We start from the raw sequence: 21,522 nt of genomic DNA on the forward strand, positions 1-21,522 counted from the left end.
TCTGGGGGCTTGGATGATGAGTGAATGGAAGCATTGCCCATTGGATTGGGCAAATTTTGGCTGTCTGGACATTGCTACTCCTCATCCTTCCCAAAGGTGGGAGAGGAGGTGTGGGTGATGATGATGCTGGTGATGTAATAGTGAGGATGTTAGCCATTTCATTCGGCTTGGTGTTAAGTCTCCCACATGTATACAGCACTCTTTCTTTGTTTATGGATCCTGGCCCTCTTCCCCCCAATCTTTAGGTAAGGAAAAGTCAGGATGTTGGTGATGATGATGACTTTTTTCTTTAATTGAGATTTTGTGTGTGTTTAGTAATGTTGTTTTGTCTTTTCAGAGAGTGGAACTGTTTAAGCAGCTGAAAGGTAACTGTGATTTTGTTATTATTTATTTGAGAGAGAGAGAGAGAGAGAGAGAGAGAGAGAGAGAGAGAGAGAGAGGGAGAGAGAGAGAGAGACAAACAGACAGACAGACTGACTTTCAAGTTATGAAGTCCACAGTAATTTACATAAAAATTATCCAGTAAAGTTTCCTTTCTGTCTGTAAAGCTGGCCTACTTGTTGGTTTCCCCAAATATACCTAACAGCTTGATTGGTTTTTCTTTTTATCCATGCTGAAGCATGGGGGAGAGATAGTAGTAGAATGGATGTGGAAGATGTGCAGATTGGCCTGGGAGGAAGGTAGAGTCCCGGAGGATTGGAAGTCAGGTATAATTATTCCCTTGTACAAAAGAAAAGGGGAAAAAGAAGTGTGTGGTAATCATAGGGGCATTTGTCTTCTTAGTATAATAGGAAAAGTGTATGGTAGGATACTTATAGACAGAGTTAGAGAAAGAACAGAGAAATTAGTTGGAGAAGAACAGGGAGGCTTTAGGAAGGGAAGAGGTTGTGTAGATCAGATATTCATTCTTAGATCTTTAGTGGAAAAGTTTCTAGAGAAGGGAAAGAAGTTGTATGCGGCTTTCATGGATTTGGAGAAAGCATATGACAGGGTGGATAGACAAGGATTGTGGAAAGTGTTAAGAATATATGGAGTAGGTGGGAAGTTGTTGAATGCTGTGAAGAGTATGTACGATGGTGCGAAGGCTGCAGTGCGTGTGGATGGTGAACTAAGTGAATTTTTCTCTTTGAAAGTTGGTTTGAAACAGGGATGTGTCATGTCTCCATGGTTGTTCAATCTGTACATGGATGGGGTAATAAAAGAGGTACAAGGTAGGGTAGTGGATGTTGGAGTGGCCCTGGTGAGAGAGGATAGTGTTTGGAAACTCCCTGTATTGTTGTTTGCAGATGATACTGTGTTGTTGAGTGAAGACGAAGGGGAGCTGCAAGGCTTGGTGGATAAGTTTGAGAGAGTGTGTAAGAAATGGAATCTAAAGGTGAATGCAGGGAAGAGTAAAGTGATGGTCTTTGAGAGAGGTGAAGTTATTGAATGTACAGCGAGGTTGGATGGTGAGGAATTGGAAAATGTGAGTACGTTTAAGTACTTGGGTAGTGTGATGAGTAAGGATGGAGGTTTGGAGGGTGAAGTGCTTGAAAGGGTACAGCAGGGAAGAAAGGTTGCTGGTTCTTTGAAAGCAGTGATAAGAAACAGGGAAGTGAGCATGGAAGTGAAAAAGTTACTACATGACAGTATTGTGATACCAACTCTAACGTACGGAAGTGAAGCTTGGACATTGTTGGAAGGACACAAGTCAAGAGTGAGAGCAGTGGAAACGAGTTATTTAAGAGGAGCCTGTGGAGTCACGTGGAGAGACAGGCTGACGAATGAGGATATAGGAGCGTTGTGGTGTTGATGTGGATGTGATAGGAAGCGTTATGAGGAGCACACTGAGGTGGTTTGGCCATGTGGAGAGGATGGAGGGTGAAAGACTGACAAAGAGAGTGTATGTGAGTGAGGTGGAGGGGGGAAGAGGGAGGGGGAGGCCGAGGATGAGATGGAGGGATGGGGTGGAGAAGTATATGAGAGAGGGGGGTGTGAGTTGGGAGCAGGGCAGTGAAATGGCAGGGGACAGGGCGACTTGGAGGCGATTTGTTTGTGGCCACCCCAAACGGGATTGAGGCGTCTGGCAATAGATAGATAGATAGACTAAGCTTTATGGAAGAGTTGAGGATAAGGCGAGGATAGAGATGTTCCATTTTGAGAAAAGTCAGTCCAGGGTCAAGTACACAGAGAAAGGTCAGAGGTTGTGGTCACTGGGCAGATGCACCTTGAATAGGTTGTGCAGTATATGATTTTATCCATTTTGTATACAGTAATCCCTTAATTCACGCGAACTTTTTTCACGCGATTTCGGTTATCCATGAATTTTTACGTACAATAATTAAAACAAATTTATAGTATTAAAAAAAATAATTGTAATATATGAGAGATATAAATAAAATATAAAAATGCCTACCCACTGCCCATGTGCATACGTGTGTGTGTGTGTGTGTGTGTGTGTGTGTGTGCTCACGCGTGGGTGGGAGGTCCGTCTACCACGCACCACACAGTCAGTTTGAATCCGACGGTCGAACTGTGTGTGACTTGCGAATCGTTATTTGTGGCTTATTTTTCTGCCTTCCAATGATTGCTTGCCTTGTTTGCCAACATGGGGCCTAAGCGTAGTGCTACTGATGCATGTGGTAACACACCAAAGCTGGTTTGTAAAGTGATGTCGCTGACAGAGAAAGTTGAAGTGTTGGACATACTTAGGGAAGGAATGTTGGCAACCATTTGCCGTCAGGACTTTTCGCCGTCAGGACGATTCCCTGTCATTTATTTACATACAAGTTTATTTAGCAAGTACACTAGTTTTTTACTTTTATGAGTTATAAAATCCCCCTGAAAATTAGTTATTAAAGTATTAATTAATAAGTATATTTATAGAATGACGGAGAATCGTTCGGGGTGTGAATTGTCCTGAAGAGGAATCGTCCATATTTTGACGGCGAATTGTCTCAGAACCGTATGTTTGGGGCGAATGAGTCAACTGTTCGTACAATAAAGAAGGCAGAACGTAGCATACGGGAGGCAGTGAGGGCTAGTGCACCAGACTGTGCTAAAGTGTCTCCACGTATGCCTGTGCTTGTCAGCTTTCAGTAAGTGTTAAGTTTCTTACATTTTTGTTGTTTTTCAAACTTTATGCTAGTTTATTAGGTGTATGTAGCTAATTAACTATTATTCAGATGTAATACACTTAATACACATGCATAATTACATGCACACATGCACAGAACGTATACGCGAATTTACCACATAAATGAAGGGTCTGGGAACGTAACCCTCACGTAAATTATGGGATTACTCAGGCCTGGTATATACAGTACACTCTCAGTATTATGAACTGATTGGTACCACACCCTTGACATTAAATCCGATAGTTTGTTAAAGCCAAACACCATGCTGTTCAGTAATTTCCCAGGCATCGTGGCTTTTACCGAACAAAGATCGTTAAATATATAGCATTTTTCGGCCATACAGTCATGCACTACTACATACAGCTAGGTCAGAATGGCGTCTCAATATATGCTCTGTTTATGGCTCCCCACATGATGCTGATTACCCAGAGGCTGATGCGCCATTCTGCAGGATGCAGAGAAGCGTGTGTGTGTGTGTGTGTGTGTGTGTGTGTGTGTGTGTGTGTGTGTGTGTGTGTGTGTTTGTGTGTAGGTAGGGACACCATGCTTGTTGGTGTTTCCCATCCATCCATTCTTTTCATCCATCCATCCATCATCCAATCCTACATTGTCCCACGAGCAGCATAGGAGCCCAGGGCTAGGCAAGTACCGAACGAAAATTTGTTAAGTGAACAGAATATTCGTCCAGCTTCAGGTGGTCATTAAAACTGAAATTTATTAAAAGACGGTTCTGTATATTGAAAGTTTAATGTATATATCCATCCGTCATCCAATCCTGTGTTGCCCCATGAGGAGTGTAGGAGCCTGGGGCTGGGCACATTGGTCCTGACGATTGAGATGAGATGCCTACTATTTGTTTTGTTTTGTTTGTTTTTAAAGGCTCCAACATGGTTGCATGCGTCAGCCTTGGTCACCTAATGGCGGCTCTCCATGCTGCACGATCCATTGCAGCCTCCCTGTTCAGTCCTTTAACCCCAGGTCACAGTTAATGACTTTGTCCCATGTCTTGATCGGTCTGCCCCTCATAACCCCACCACCAATATTAACACTTCTCACCTTCCTCAGCCAATTATCATCCCCCATCCTCTCCACATGCCCAAACCACCCCAATCTACCTTTCCTCATCACAACACCAATCCACTCCAGTCCCATCCTACCTCTCAACTCTTACATCGTAAACCCAGCCCCCCCAGACCTTGCACGCTGGGATGCACTGCACATCCACCTAATCATTGTCATTTCTGTACGTCTGAGCCTGTGACTATCCTTCTTCTTTACTGCCCAGGTCTCACGACCATACAGCATTACACTCCTAACACATGCTGCATACAAAGACCTCTTAGCACATAGGGAGAGTCCTCTCAATGTCAGGAGAGGCAACAGCTCCCTGAACTTCTTCCAACCTCTTCTCACCCTAGCCACAGAGCTAGCTCCAGCCCCACCTCCAGCACACATGTCTCCCAAATAACAAAACTCTTCCACACGCTCAAGAGATTCACCAGCAAGTTCAATCCTTTCACACATGAGTCTCCACCTGCTCTCCCCGACACGCCGTACACATAAAATCAGCATTAATTCGCAGTCTACATCTGATACCACTACATCTCTTGTGCACCCATTTATCACAAACACCGCACAAGATGGAATTACTTCCCACGCCCTTGTGGCAAACTGCACATGGCTACTCTCCCTTGTCTTTGGCAGTACTGCCACCAACCCTAGATATCATCACTTTTTGTTTTATCTGCATTTACCCTTAAGCCCTTGTGCCCCATACCATCTTCCAACTTCCTAAATCTTTCCTCGGCCTCCCTTTCATCCTCTGCAATCAACACCAAATCATCAGCATACAACATCTCCCACGGGAGTCCGTTTCTGAAGTCATGTGAGAGGGCTTCGGGTACCATGATAAACAACGTGGGACTCAAAACTGACCCCTGATGCACACTAACGTTCACGGAAAACTCATCACTCAAATCTCCATTCACTCTTACCTGGGTGCGAGCACCCACATACATAGCCATGACCATTCTAATCAGCCACTCCTCCAAGCCAAGCTTTCTCATTGCCCACTTCACCACCTCTCTAGGGACTTTGTCAAAGGCCTTTTCCAAATCAACAAAAACAAAATACAGAGCCCTTTTCTTACTATATATATATATATATATATATATATATATATATATATATATATATATATATATATTGCATTATTATACAGGGTGAGCACAAATCTTTATTGGACAAAACATATGCTAGGTACAAACATATAGTTTTTTACAGCTTATACATTATCTCAAGAAGTTTTTTTTTTTTCCTCTAGACATGAACTTCAACATGTGCTCCATTTGTTTCCTGGAGCACATCTAAGAGATACTCAGTTTCACACCATGTGTTCTGCAGCATGTCTTCAGTCACCGTCGCTGTTGCCTGCATTATCCTTGCCTTCAGAGTTTCAAGATCAGGAACTGGTGAACTGTACACTTTGTCTTTCGTATACCCCCAATAAAAAGAAGTCAAGAGGGGTAATGTCTGGTGAACGTGGCGGCCATGCTGTTGGACCATCTCTCCTAATCCATCAGTTTGGAATGGTTGCATTCAAGAACTGACAGACAGCTAAACGCCAGTGTAGCGGTGCACCAACTTGTTGGAAAACTACCCGTGGCTGAAACTCTTCTAACTGAGGTGCAGCGTAAAGCTCTAACATGTCCAAGTAAACGTTTGCTGAAATGGTGGGCTCAGCAAAGAAGAAAAGTTCAATTACCGTGTTATGCATTGGACCGCACCAAACATTCACTTTACCGTTGTCCCTCTGGTGCTCTAACACAACGTGTGGGTTCTCTGATCCCCAGATACAAACGTTGTGTCTGTTTACCTTCCCTGAGATGTGAAAGGTAACCTCATCAGAAAAAACAACACGCATGAGATAATCATTGTCATTGCAGAATTGCCCCAGCAAAAGAAGCACGTTGGGACAATCATTTGACTCCAAAGGTTGAACGATTTGCACTTTGTACGCATGCAAATGAAGGAGTTTATGCAAAATTTTAACCACTGTACTCTACGGTATCCTGAGTTCTGTTGAAGCATGATGAGTTGATTTGCAAGGGCTGCGTTAAAAAGCACTACTCACAGCATCAACAGTCTCTTCATTTGAGCATGGCCTACCAGTTCTTTTAGGTCGCCAACACTGCCAGTGTCTTTAAACTTCTCATACCAACCCTTGATACTCATAACATCTAGTGAATCTTGTCCATACTCAGTTCTGAATTTTCCTTGAACTGTAACTGGCGATTTTGTTTTGTGATACCACAAAACACACTGCGCTTTCTCCTTCATAGGCACCACTTTTATACTAATGACTGCAGTGTCACCTGTGGGGGAGAAAATGTCTGTAAAGTTGTTTGAAAAAATTCTATGAATTCTTCTACACAATGCTACAACATTCATATTTCTGTCTAGAATGGTCTTTGAGATATGATTTTTCATAATCAGGGAAAGACTATGCTCACCATGTATATGTTGCATTAACAGTATTAATGCTGTTATTGTGGTAGGTGGGGGCACTCATCATCCATTCACACGTTGCTTTGGGTGTCTGCCTTTTCCTGTCTTTCTTCCTTCCTCATCTGGTTTTCGTTCCTTCATTCTTTCCTCTTCCTTCTGCCTACGGGTGATTTTACATTCCCTCTTCTGTCTTTCTTTCCTGTATTCTTTCCTCTTCATTCTGCCTATGGGTGTCTCTACACAGAGTGACAAGCCAAATGGTTTCATGTGCACCAGGAAACCATTTACTGTGCTGGGTGGTAACCATATAACTAAATTATGGTGCCTGGTAGTTTAGTGGGTAATTATTGCACTCCAATCGGATTGAGCTGGTGAAGGTTTATATCCAAGGGGTGGTTAGGGTTGATTGCTCATGTAATGCCACTCAGGGATGAGTGAGGCTGGTCACTCTCATCATAAATGTTGGGACCAACTGCCTAGCCCCGAGCTCATATGCTTCTCATGGGGCAATGTAGGATTGGATGATGGTTGGATGGATTGTGCCTGGTGGTTGTGTGGGTAGTTAAGTCTCTCCAATTGGATTAAGCCTGTGTAGGTTTATATCCAAGAGATGGTTGGGGTTTGTTGCTCATGTAATGCCACTCAGGGATGAATGAGGCTGGGCACTCTCATCTTAAATGTCAGGACCAACTTGCCTGGCCCCAGGCTTCTATGCTCCTCATGGGACAACATAGGATTGAATGATGGATGGATGGGTTACTCGTACTTCCCAAATCAGAGCAAGATAATTGGACCTTTACATTTATTGCAGTTATGTTTATTACATATTATGTTTCATTTAGTTTTATTAGTACGGTTATTTTTTTTATTTTTTTGTTATTATTACACTGATCTTTCACCTAGCTAAAGATTGATCCATTCAGACCCATGAAAATGTTGTCTTTGTGCTGGACTTAACAGGACATTATTGTTGTTTTTAGTACTATTATTATTATTATTATTATTATTTTGTGGTAGGTGGGGGGGCTCACCATCCTCTCACTCAATGTAGTGCTGCTTTCTGGTGTCTGCCCTGTCCTCTCCTCCATCCTTCTTTCCTTCATCTTCTATCTTTCTTTCCTTCATTCTTTCCTCATCCTTCTGCCTATGGGTGACTTTACACTCCCTCTTCTGTCTTTCATTCCTTCATTCTTTCCTTCTGCCTATGGGTGACTCTACACTGAATGACAAGCCAAATGGTTTCCTGTACACCAGGAAACCATTTACTACAGTAGGTGGTAACCATATAACCAAATTTTGGCGCCTGGTTGTTTAGTGGGTAATTATTGTGCTCCAATCGGATTGAGCCGGTGAAGGTTTATATCCAAGGGGTGGTTGGGGTTTATTGCTCACGTAATGCCACTCAGGGATGAGTGAGGTTGGTCACTCTCATCTTAAATGTCAGGACCAACTGCCTAGTCCCGGGCTCCTACGCTCCTCATGGGGCAACGTAGGATTGGGTGATGGATGGATGGATGGATTATTATTATTGTATTATATGAGGAAGGGGGAAGTGAGCTGGGGGGTGGGTAGTCAAATGGTGGGTGACAGAGCGACTTGTCTGCAGCCACCCTTTGCGGGATCAGGGTGTCGGGCTATCGATAGATAGATAGATTATTATTATCGTTATTATTATTATTATTATTATTACTAATGCCTTTCATATATATAGCTAAGGGTGGATCCATCAAGGCCAGTGATGATACAGCAGTAGTGCTGGACTTGCCAAGCTGTGTGGCAGAGGAAGACACCACGAGTAGGGTGCCAAAGGAAGGGGAAGAAGTGGAGGAAAAGGTGGAGTTGCCAGTTTACACACAGGAGCAGCTACAAGAGATGTATGACAAGGAGAAGGAGAGTCTGAGTAAGTTGGGGCAGGAGGGAGAGGAGAGATGAAAGGAGGGGAAGTAGACAGAGATGCAGGAGAAAGTGAGACAGTGGGGTGGTGTAGACAAACAGGCATACTGAGAGAGAGAGAGAGAGAGAGAGAGAGAGAGAGAGAGAGAGAGAGAAGGAGAGAGTGAATGAGTGTGATGAAGGAGGGGGAGGAATGGGAGGCATTGGTGGTTTATGTGGTGGACCTGCAACAGATGGATGATAAGGAGAAGGAGAGTCTGAGAGAGAGAAATCAAGTGACTTTTGTGATGGAAAGGTTTACTGATTGGTACAGGAACTGGTCCCCAAACATTTGTGACTAGTAGAAGTATGTGAAAGGCAATGTTATAGATATGATATTAAAGGCTAACATAAAAGTATTGCTTATTTTCCATAAACATCCCAAAAACTTTTGCGTAGCACTTCGCTTACACCAAACAGTTTCTTTAAGAACATCATTATGTTTAAACATCTTACACAATATGTCAGATTCATGTAAGAAGGGTCTTGAAGTTCCTATATTTTTTCACATTGCATTTGCCACATATTGCAACAGAGTCTGAAGAAAATATCTCTTTGCTCAGTTTGCATTTGGTGTCTGCATTGACTGTGTTTTTTGCCAAAGATATTTATGGCCTAAAGGAAGGTCAGTAGTAATGACATCCAGGAGCCTACTGACTCTGCTGTGTGACATTGAGCTGTTGGTGGCCAGGTTTGTGGCACATCCATTTACCATTCCACCTCACCTGAGTTCACTATCCCCCTAGGACAGAAATTATTTTAAGGATACAGTACAGTGTTATGTCCTTTAATGTGATGCTACATGTTTGCACCCTGTCAAAGGTCCTTGATTAAATGCTGTATGCACTCTGACTCACAATCATGGCGACTCTTAACACAGTTGTCGCACATACTTCTCATCATGCACTCAAAAAACTTCCTCATCTATACCCACGCATGATCAGTTTCCTGACCTGTAAGGCTTTGCTTGAATATGAGGCGTCTCCCTCTGTCTGTGTTTCCTGCTGCCTATGATCTCCAGTCTTCCAAACGCAGTGTGTCCAGGCATCTCGAAATGAATGGATCTTGAATTTGGCTCTCTCTTGTATTTTGTTTTTCTCTTGGAGGGAACTGTTATTGCTGGCTTATGGCCTTTGGTTCCTTCTTCCCCGCATAAAAAAAAAAAAAGTGACATATGCACCAGGGGGTTATTTTCTAGTAATTAAAGCTTAAATTTGAAGAATGTGTACATAAAAGGTATAAAGAAAAAACTAATGTTGTTTTATATTAATGTAATGCTCTCGAAAAATGCAGTTTAATGAATCCATTGTTTAGAAAAAATAACAAACAAAAACCAAAACCAAACACACAAATGCATCCCCCCACTGGGGGTCATACACAAAATATTAACGTGGGTTATAGTTATGTGATCCAAATAAAAATAAACAAAAATTAATAAAGTGTGAAAGTTTTATATTAATAATGCAATTTCTTGATTTTTTCTTAATTTTTATATTGTAAATTTTTAATAAAAAGCACTCAAAGCACTTAAAATGGGCAGAGGACAGTGCAGCCCATCAACCACGTGCGAGGTTTAGGGGGACACTGGTGGGGGACTGGCTGAGGCTGGGGGCTAGTACTGAGATGCGGCCTCCCAATGGCTAGCTGCACGTGGCCCGTTTGTCCCTCTGCCATGTGGGAGCAGACTTCCTCTGCGGGTTTTCGGGGCCTAAAACATGCGATGCTTGCCCATCTGCCAGCCAGCCATAAGGGTCCTTTTTGTATGTAGCTTTATATAGGGAGGATCTATAAGGCTCCACCTACATATTGGCGGGAATAACTCACCATCTTCCATTTTTGGCGCATACATCACTCTGCCGCTAGACGCCTCATATGTATATAGTTGTTTCACGTGAACTTGACCTACATTCATCATTTTGTAGATTATTTATTGTACAGTAACTCAGTAGCAGAATAAGACAACAGAACTACTGCTCTACATCCTTTCCATGTATGTGACAGTACACATATATATATACATACATGCATACTGTGAACTGTGCTTCTGTGCTGTCTTGTTTGTGGATCATGTGCATCTCATTTAATATTTAAAAATATGGTTATGATGGTGGTGCTGCTGCAGAAGGTGGTGGTGAGGTTAATAATTACTGCTGCTTGTTTCAGCCAAAGACTTCGGTGAAGGAGTGGTATCGCTGGCATTTAGGAACAACCACGGGTCCTTCATATACACCTGCCAGGTAAAGTTTCCTCTGTAAATTGTTGTCACTCTGACCTGATTTGCTGAAATAGAAGAATAATACACACACTTAGGAAAGTTGTTTTGTTGTGGCAGTCCCAGGCTTATAGGGATGTGAACCCAGTGGACTGCAGGAAACTAGCCACCTTGCTTGGCTGCTCCCAGAGGTCTTTTTATTGGGGTTATTGAAGGGGTGTCATTGTCATGGTAGTGTGGTGCATGTGAAATGTGTTATAATATGGGGGCCTGTATTGCAGTGTGGTCACAGTGCATAGTTTGTGAGCTGTATTTTAAGTTGTGTTATTTGGGGTGCATGATGCAACTGTGTTGTGCTGGCTATATTGAAGTGTGGGCATATTGGAATGTTTGTGAATTCTGTTCTGTGCTGGGCTATTGTGGTGCATGAAGTGAGTCTGTGTGATGTGGTGTGATGGGGCTGTATTGCATTGTGGGCAGAGTGGACTGTGAGTTGTATTCTGTGTTGTGATAGTGTGGTGTATGACGTGTGTTGGAATGTGGTGTGCAGGACTGTATGGCATTGTGGGCAAAGTGGTTTATTTGCTAGCTGTAGTTTATGTTGGTATTGTAACAGGGAAGTGTGAATGTCGGGGATAAGGTTGCGAGAAGCAGACTGAAAAAGACCTGGGACAAGGTAATAGAATGTGACCTTGGGGATAAGGGACTGAATAGGGAAGCTGCCAGAGATTGATCAGCATGGAGGGGTGCCAATAGGTGACCAAGGCCATGCAAGGGTGGTGGAACCTTTGTAAATGATATGGTTGTAACAGAGAAGAGTTATGAGCACATTGTAGTCTGGCTAGGTGTACTCGTGTCTCTCTGGATAGAGTAGTTTCTGAGGGGTTTATGTCTGGTGGTGGTTTTATGGGGGAGATACAGTGCTTTCAGTCAGACTTGGATCGTTTTCTTACCCGGACAAGATCCATGTTTGGCCCAAGCTATATTATTTCCTGAATAAATTAACATGTATTGTAGGTGGTAGCAGCCATCATCCACTCACTTGGTGTAGTGCAGCCTACTGCTGTACGTCCTTCACCTTTCTCGTTCTCTTTCTGTGTCTACCCTCCTCTTTTCTTATTTCTCCCATTTATCCTGTAATTTTTTATTATTCTTCTTTCCTTTTCAGGTGGCTTTACATTGAGTGACAAACCTAATAGTTTCTTGTAAGCCAGGAAACCAGTTTACAGTGAGGGGTGGTAACAATATAACCAACCCATATGTGTTCCTTACGTGTTAGCAAGTGGGTTGGTGGAGGGTGTATGCCCCTCGCCTTAAAACAACTAACTCAAAGTCAAATGGCCAACACTTACAGGATTATGGCATCAGACTACAGATTGGTAGATAGATAAACTTTTCTCCATGTAGGACAAATTCTATCACAATACTTTTATTTTTATCATGTGGAGTTGTGCATAAAGTTCAATAAATGTCACTTTCTTATTTGTCACCTCCATTATTTTTATTCCACTGTGTAGGGATGTCTTTTTCTATTTATTCTTGCCATCCTCTGATTAATATACTCAGTATAAGATAGACTTTTCAGACAGGAAGGGTTACATAAAATTTGATAAGTTCTTTAGAATATGAAGGCTGGTAGCATCAAAGGTAACTGGAAAAGGTCCACCTAGATTCAGAGGTGGAGAGCGAGAGATTAACTTGGAGAGTATATGTGTGTGTGGTGGAGGGGAACAGAGGGAGGGAGAGACTGAGGATGAGGTGGAGGGATGGAGTACAGAGGTATATGAGAGAGGAGGGGTGTAAGTTGAGGGGAGGGCAGGGAATTGGCAGGGGACAGGGCAACATGGAGGTATTTTGTTTGTGGCCACCTTTTATGGGATTAAGGCATCTAGTAATAGGTAGATAGATAGACTTGGCTTCAAGCAGTTAAGTCCACAGTCTGATGGCTCAGAGGCTGACTCATTTTCGTTTTCCTTTTGTTTTTGTTTTCGAAGGCTCCAACATGCTTGCATGCATTGACCTTGATCATCTAATGGCAGCTCTCCATGCTGCTCAATCTCTGGCAGCTTCCTTATTTAGTCCCATAACCCTGATGTAGTGCTGCTTTCAGGTGTCTGCCCTTTCCTCTCCCCCATCCTCTTTCCCTCCATCTTCTTCCGTCTTTCTTTCCTCCGTTCTTTCCTCATCCTTTTGCCTACGGGTAACTTTACACTCTCTCTTCTGTCTTTCTTTCCTTCATTCTTGCCTCTTCCTTCTGCCTGTGGATAACTCTACACTGAGTGACAAGCCAAATGGTTTCCTGTACACCAGGAAACCACCTGCTATGCTGGATTTTAACTTTATAACCAAATTTTGACACCTGGTGGTTTAGTAGGTAATTACGGCGCTCCAGTTGGATTGAGCCAGTGAAGGTTTATATCCAAAGGGTTGTTGGGGTTTATTGCTCACATAATGCCACTCAGGGATGAGTGAGGCTGGTCACTCTCATCTTAAATGTTGGAACCAACTTGCCTAACCCCAGGCTTCTACACTTCTCATGGGGCAATGTAGGATCAGATGATGAATGAATGAACCCTGAGGTCACACTCAATAACTTTGCCAAGGTCTTTTTTGGTCAGCCTCCCACTTTCTGCACCCAATTTTCATCCTCCATCCTCTCCACATGCCCAAACCATCTTAATCTACCTCTCCTTATCACAACACTAATACACTCCAGTCCCATCCTACCTCTCAACTCTTCCATCATAAACCTAGCCCCCCCAGGCCTTGCACTCAGTGACACACTGCACATCCACCTAATCATTGCCGTTTCTGTACATATGAACCTACGAATATCCTCTTCCCTTACTGCCCAGGTCTCACTACCATACACCATTACACCATTAACACATGCTGCATACAAAGATCCCTTAGTGTGGAGGGAGAGCCCTCTCAGCGTCAGAAGAGGCAACAGCCCCCTGACCTTCTTCCAACCACTCCTCACTCTAGCCACAGAGCTAGCTCCAGCACCACCTCCAGCACAGAACATGTCTCCCAAACAACAAAACTCTTCCACAGACTCAAGAGACACACCAACAAGTTCAGTCCTTTCACGCCTGGCAATATCCACATGCTCTCCCCAACACACTGCACACATGAAATCAGCATTATCTCTTAGTCTACCCATAATACCACTACATCTCTTATGCACCCACTTACCACAAACACCGCACAAGATGGAATTACTTCCCACGCCCTTATGACATATCACACATGGCCACTTTCCCTCTTTGACAGTATTGTACCGCCCCCAGCCCTAGATACCATCCATCCATCCATCCATCCATCATCCAATCTCACTCATCCCTGAGTGGTGTTACATGAGCAGCCAACCCCAGCCATCCCTTGGATATAAACCTTCACCTGCTCAAACCGATTGGAGTGCAATAATTACCCACTAAAACCACCAGGCGCCAAAATCTGGTTATATGGTTACCACCCAGCGTAGTAAATGCTTTCCTGGTGTACATGAAACCATTTGGCTTGTCACTCAGTGTAGAGTCACCCACAGGCTGAAGGAAAACGAAAGAATGAAGGAAAGAAACACAGAAGAGGGAGTGTAAAATCACCCGTAGGCAGAAGGACAAGGAAAGAATGAAGGAAAAAAAGACAGAAGAGAAAGGAAGGAATGAAGGATGGAGAGGAAAGGGCAGACACCTGAGAGCAGCACTACATCGAGTGATTTTATCTGCATTTAGTGGTAGGTGGGGGCACTCACCATTCACTCACTTGATGTAGTGCTGGTCTCAGGTGTCTGCCCATTCCTTTCCTTCATGCTTCTTTCCTTCCATCCTCTTCTGTCTTTCTTTCCTTCATTCTTTCTTTGTCCTTCTGCCTACGGGTGACTGTACACTCCCTCTTCTGTCTTTCTTTCCTTCATTCTTTCCTTTTACTTCTGCCTCTGGGTGACTTTACACAGAGTGACAAGCCAGATGGTTTCCTGTACACCAGAAAACCATTTACCACAGTAGGTGGTAACCATATAACCAAATTTTGGCACCTGGTGCTTTAGTGGGTAATTATGGCACTCCAGTGGGATTGAGCCAGTGAAGGTTTATATTCAAGAAATGGTTAGGGTTTATTGGTCACGTAATGCCACTCAGGGATGAGTGAGGCTGGTCACTCTCATCTTAAATGTCAGGACTAACTTTCCTAGCCCTGGGCTCGTGTGCTCCTCATGGGGCAACATAGGATTGGATGATGGATGGATGGATACTCTAAAACCCTTGTGCCCCATACCATCTCTTCACTTCCTAAATCCTCCGTCTCCCTTTCATTCTCTGCAGTCAGCACCAAATCATCTGCATACATCTCCCACTGGAGTCCATTTCTGAAGTCACATGAGAGAGCTTCAAGTACCATGATAAACAACATAATTACAAAACAAACACCAGCAAACTCTACAAAACACTAAACAGCATTACACTCTCCAACAGCAACCCTACACAATCACATGCAGTCATCACAACAACAGATGCCATACCATCATACAAACAACAGGCAAACACTCTTATCAATCACTTTTCATATGTCAGTCATCTAAACCCTCATCGCGATGACCCACGTGTCATCTGACGCAAGAGACAGTTCCCCACAGACCCAGACATCACATCCTTCACTTACAACCAGACAAAGCACATCATTAGCAACCTAAGCACTCATCTGCCTGTTGCCCAGACAACATAAGCAACATACACCTTAAACATCTTGGACCACAAGACATACAGGCACTTACCGACTTATCAGACCACAGCTATGCACACAACATAATACTGAACATCTGGAAGCATGGTACTATCATCACTATCTCCAAAGCCAACAAAGACCCGATGTTGCCTTCCTCACACTGCCCCATCACACTCCTCTGCACCCCCTCCAAAGTCACCAAACGACTAGTATTACAGTTAGTAATGCCTCACATTCCCCTAGCCCCATCACAGCATGGTTTCAGGCTGCTACACTCCACAAACACTCTTCTTACAGACCTTATACAAAGAGTTTTTGATGGCATCAATGCAGCTAGGCCACCACACAGAGCACTCCTAGTCACACCAGACATTAGCAAAGCTTTTGATGCCATACCCCGCCATAACCTCACAAACAAAATATTCAACACAAACATGCATAATAACACAAAAGATGGCTGGCAAACTATTTAGCAGGCAGAAGTGCACATGTAACATTTGCTGGTTAGTCTTTGAACATCAGAAACTTCATAAACAGCATCCCTCAAGGATCTGTTTTGTTCCCTACCCTCTTTAACCTATACATGCACGACATACCCACACCCCACACACCACAGATAACATAGCTTCATATGCAGATGGCTGAACACTTACATGTTCACACCAAGATGCAAACACAGCCGCACACATCCTCCAACCTTACCTCAACACACTACACGAATGGTTCACCACAGTCACTCAATATAGCCCCAACTAAATCTATAGTAACCCTTCTCACAAACTGGACAGCAGAACACAGTCACATTCCACACCTCATCACACACACACACACACACACACACACACACACATAAATCCTTGGTGTAACATACATCAATGTCATTTAAACAACACGTCGCAAAAATTAAAAATAAATTAACACCAAGACTCAACACCCTGAGGTCACATGCCCATACAACATTTGGACACAACAAAGAAACCACCACAACAATATATAGACAATATGCACATTCAGTGTTGAATTACACAAGCCCTGCTTGGGCTTCTAACTGCATTAAAACACACTACAACACCCTACGACCATACAGAACAAGGTCCTAAAAATAATCATAGGCTGCACAGCTACAATGCCTACCAACCACCTACACCAAGAAACCAGTGTCCTGAAAGTCAAGGATCATCTAGACGTGAGAGGCACCCAGATTCTTGCTGCAGCCTCTGCAAACCCACACCATTCACAACACTACATGGTAGCACATCCACACTCACCAAGGAATGTGAAAACAACATGCAGCACACGATATCAACACAAACTTTGTCAACTCTCCCTCCTCACCCACTTCAAACCAGCTTCCAGAAGCATATTCATGCACAAGTCCCTCACCGCTCCATTCAGTCACTCAGAGACAACACATAGCTGCATACACGGCCTCCTGATATCCACCATTCTGAATCCTACCTCCCTCGTGAGGACAGGGTCCACCTGGCCAGGCTGAGATGTGGGCATCATCCAATCCTTTTGAGTTATCAGAAGAGTCTGGATGACACAGTCGCTGATGCCCATTCAGGATGCATCACAGTACCCTGTACTATTAACCACATTGTGGAAGACTGCACTCCACACAATCTCCTGTGCTCACAACACAGCATACACTCCTTGAGAGCTCTGTGGGAAAGCCCTGTCTCGGTCATGGCCTTCCTTACGGACTTGGGTCTGTTCGACCAGACAGCCTAGGGAACGACTACGGTACTACAGCTACTACAAGGGGCTCAAGACTGACCCCTGATGCCCACCAGTATTCATGGAAAACTCATCGCTCATATCTTCATTCACCCTTTCCTGGGTGTGAGCACCCACATACATGGCCATAATGACCCTACCAGCCACTCCTCATTTTCTCATTGCCTACTTTACCACTTCTCTAGGGTCTCTGTCAAAGGCCTTCTTCAAATCAACAAAAACTAAGTGCAGTTTCCTTTTCTTAAATATTTTTCCTGAAGCTGTCGAACAGTGAATATGGCATCAGTGGTCCCTGTGCGTGGCATAAAGCCAAACTGCATCTCATCAATATTCACATCATCATCATCATCATCATCATCCAGACTTTCTTTCCCACACTAGGGCAGGATGAGGAGTAGCACAACATCCAGACAGCCCAATTTTGCCCAATCCAATGGGCCATGCTTCCATTCACCCGCCATTCAAGGCCCTGGAATCCTGGCTCTATCTGATGCAACAAAAACATTCACCACATTCTATGGCTTCACACAAACCTATCCAATGGAGTAAATACGAACACTGTTTGGTTAAAATGGGGTGCAAAATCCCTGATCATGCACTTTTCCTTACAATATTTATCCAGCCAGCTCGATCTCTTGTCAGTCCCCTAGCCTAAACGACTTTCAAACCTCTCTTCATCACACACTTATCCACCATATCCCTCTACCTTCACCATGGCCTACCTCGCCTCCTTCCGCCTTCAGATTCACTCGGATATACCTTTTTCACTACTCTGTTGTTATCCATTCTCTCCACATGACCATACCATCTCAGTACACTCTCTTCAGTTCTGGTGTCCACAGACTTCTTCACCCCACATCTTTCATGAATCACAGTATTTCATATTGTATCCACTCTTTGGACACCGCATACATTCCTTAGCAGTCTCATCTCCACTGCTTTCACTCTTGACTTTTCATTTCATGTCACGCCATATTCTCATGTCCATATGTTAAAGTTGGCACTGACACTCCTTCATGTAAGCTTCGTGCAGCTGCAACACTCAAGCCTCTGTTTCTTATCAAGGCCTTCATTGCACCAGCTACTTTCCCTCCTTGTGTCACTCTACATTTCACTTCTTTTGCACATTTTCCTCTCTTTTCTATCACTGTACCCAGGTATTTGAACTCTTTCACCAATTCCTGTCTCTCTCCATTCACTGTAACATCACACTGGGAGTCACCTTTTGTCTCAGTAACCATCATTTTACACTTCTCTACATTTCCTCTCAACACACAATGCTCACAGGCATCAGCAAAACTCTGCACTAGTCTGTCAAGATCTTGTCCAGTATTTGCAAGTAGTGCTGCATCATCAGCATACAACAAATTTGAGATATTCCATACATCACTATTCATTACCAATGCCATCCCCTCTCTCCATTACTTGTGCTTTTACTTCTCTCATCACCCCATCCATATATATATATATATATATATATATTGAACAACCATGGGGACATAACACAGCCTTGTCGCATACCCACACCGATCATGAACTATTCACTTAGATCCCTGTTTACCCTTACACATGCTTCACTACCATCATAAAAACTTGATGGCACCTAGCAGCTTACCATCTACACCGTACGTACGCAGAACCTTCCACAATCCTTCTCTGTCTACTTGGTCGTATGCTTTTTAGTATGCTTTTTCCAGATCCGTGAATGCCACAAACACGTGTTAGTCCTTCTCACCAGCCAGCTCCACTATCTGTCTTACTGCAAATATTTGATCCACACATTTTCTGTCACTCCTAAAGCCACCCTGTTCATCACTCACTAGGACTTCTGATATCTCTCTGACTTTCTCTATGATAATTCTTCCATATACCTTTCCAAGCACACTCAGTAAACGATGCCACGATGATTCTTGCACTCACTTCGCTCACCTTTATTTATCATCAGTATTCACTCTTTCTCTAATCATACCCTTTAGAACTCTCTCCATTACCTTCATTATCTGGTCTAAAAGCTTTATACCTCTATAATTTCCTCTTTCCAGGGCATCACCCTTCTGCTTGTACACATTTACAATTACACTCTTCAGCTAGTCATCTTGGAGAACACACTCATATACAGTATAATGATATTTATCAGGTCAGTGACTAACCCCACTCTACAGTATATGTCCTGAGGCATTCAACATTTCAGCAGTTAACCCAGACACACCTGCTGCCTTCCCCACCTGCATCCTGGTTATTGCCCTGCTCACAGTAGCAGCATCAGTCAAAGGCCATGGTCAAACACTGGATCTGCTGGCTCCAAACTTTCCCTGTCCCAGTCAAACTCCTCCTTTAACAACTGGCTGTAATGCTTTCTCCATGAGTCTTTAATATCCCCACTGTTCACCACAACCCTTCCTTCATCATTCTTCACACACTGCTTACTTATGATATCCCTGTTTTCCCTCTTCATCCAATTTACTGCCTTAAAAATCATATTCTTCCCTTCCACACGATTTAAGTTATCAAGTAAAAGTCTCTGTGACTCAGACTTCACCCTGTAAACATCTTTTCTAGCCCGCTTGGCAACCAAGTATTCCTCTTTGTCACCACCCTGCTTCCATTCCTAGAAAGGCTTCTTTTCTCCTTAACTGCGGCTTCTACACCCTCATTCCACCACCGAGTCACTCTTCTGTTTTTGTGAAGATCGTTGTTAATCCCTGTTCTGTTTTTGTGAAGATCGTTGTTAATTCCTGTTCTGTTTTTGTGAAGATCGTTGTTAATTCCTGTTCTGTTTTTGTGAAGATCGTTGTTAATCCCTGTTCTGTTTTTGTGAAGATTGTTGTTAATCCCTGTTCTGTTTTTGTGAAGATCGTTGTTAATTCCTGTGTGGTAAATGGTGCACTCACCATTTACTCAAGATTTAGTGCTGCCTTCAGGTGGTTCTACACTGAGTACAGGCTGGTCCCATTATATGAGTGGGATGTTAGTGGGGGACTGCTTAGATAATGGAAACTTATTTATCCATCCATCCATCATCCAATCCTACGTTGCCCCATGAGGAGCGTAGAAGCCTGGGGTTGGCAATAGTTCCTGACATTTAAGATGAGAGTGACCAGCCTCACTCATCCCTGAGTGGCATTACATGAGCATTAAACCCCAATCACCCCTTGGATATAAACCTTCACCGGTTCAATCCGACTGGAGCACAATAATTACCCACTAAACCACCAGGCGCCAAAATTTGGTTATATGGTTACCACCCAGCGTAGTAAATGGTTCCCTGGTGTACAGGAAATCATTTGGCTTGTCACTCAGCGTAGAGTCACCCACAGGCAGAAGGGAGAGGCATATGACGAAGTGAAAAATGGATAGTGAAAACTTGTTTTTAAAAAGTATGTAACTTATGGGAAAAATAGGGTTAGGTTAACTGACCCCAGAGGAACATGAGATTTCTGTGTTTGCATCACCAAATTTGGATCTAAATTGCCCATTCTTGTATCATCGGTTTCTTGTGTAGTGGATGCTCATATAACGGGACCTGCCTGTAGTTTCTTGTAACCCGGTAAACGTTTACAATGTAGAGTGGTAACCATATAATCGAGTGATGCTTAGTGGTCGAGTGGGTTAAGGTGCTCCAATTTAGTGGGGCCTATAAGAATTTCTAAGTAGGTTTAGATTTATTACTCACATAATGTTTCTAAGGTCACCCTTGCTTCATGTTGGGACTAATAGCCCAACCCCGTGCCCCTGTGCTCATGATGGGATAAAGAATGGTTGAATAAGAGATGGATGAATAGTCAGGATATGAGAACATGAGCGTATCCAGATATTAAGGTAATGTGATGAGAAGGACTGGGAGTTTAGAGGATAAAGTGCAGGAGAGGGTAAAACAGAGAAGGATGATGCCAGTACAACCACGAGCGATAATTATCTGACACTTTTCTTTGCTGGCTGTGGGAGTGTAAGTCGTTACACGAGTTTTGTGTTTGTGTGTGTGTGTGTGTGTGTATGTGTGTGTGTGATAGTAATAGAAAACACACAGCAAAGGAATATGAAAAGGAAGGCTACTTTGTCATTTCAGGAGGAATGACCTATTAGGAAGGAAGGACAAATTAACATTGAATGATTGTCAGTGACCTGTTGCTCATGGCTGTACATTGCGGTTGGTGGTGAGTAATAGGAAATTTAGTAAATATAGCAGCTTCTGACTTTGTTAACCACTCATCTTCAGTGGCTGACTATTGCTAATTGTGAAGCTGCTGGCATATTAGCACCAGGGTTTGATTCCTGGTGATGGCATCACTC

At 43.4% G+C, this 21,522-nt stretch overlaps 1 protein-coding gene across 1 annotated transcript in view; it reads left to right on the top strand.

Moving 5' to 3' along the window:
* Nucleotides 1-21,522, top strand: part of LOC145396521 (uncharacterized) — an 81,829-nt gene that overhangs the window by 18,297 nt on the left and 42,010 nt on the right. The window contains exons 5-7 of the mRNA XM_080269901.1: nucleotides 338-365; nucleotides 8,335-8,523; nucleotides 10,719-10,792. Of these exons, the coding sequence (XP_080126027.1) occupies nucleotides 338-365; nucleotides 8,335-8,523; nucleotides 10,719-10,792 (291 nt within the window). The remainder of the gene's footprint in view (nucleotides 1-337; nucleotides 366-8,334; nucleotides 8,524-10,718; nucleotides 10,793-21,522) is intronic.

Source organism: Coenobita brevimanus, chromosome 4, assembly GCF_032717465.1.
Source record: "Coenobita brevimanus isolate Jiangsu-jjx chromosome 4, ASM3271746v2, whole genome shotgun sequence".
Lineage (NCBI taxonomy): Eukaryota > Metazoa > Arthropoda > Malacostraca > Decapoda > Coenobitidae > Coenobita > Coenobita brevimanus.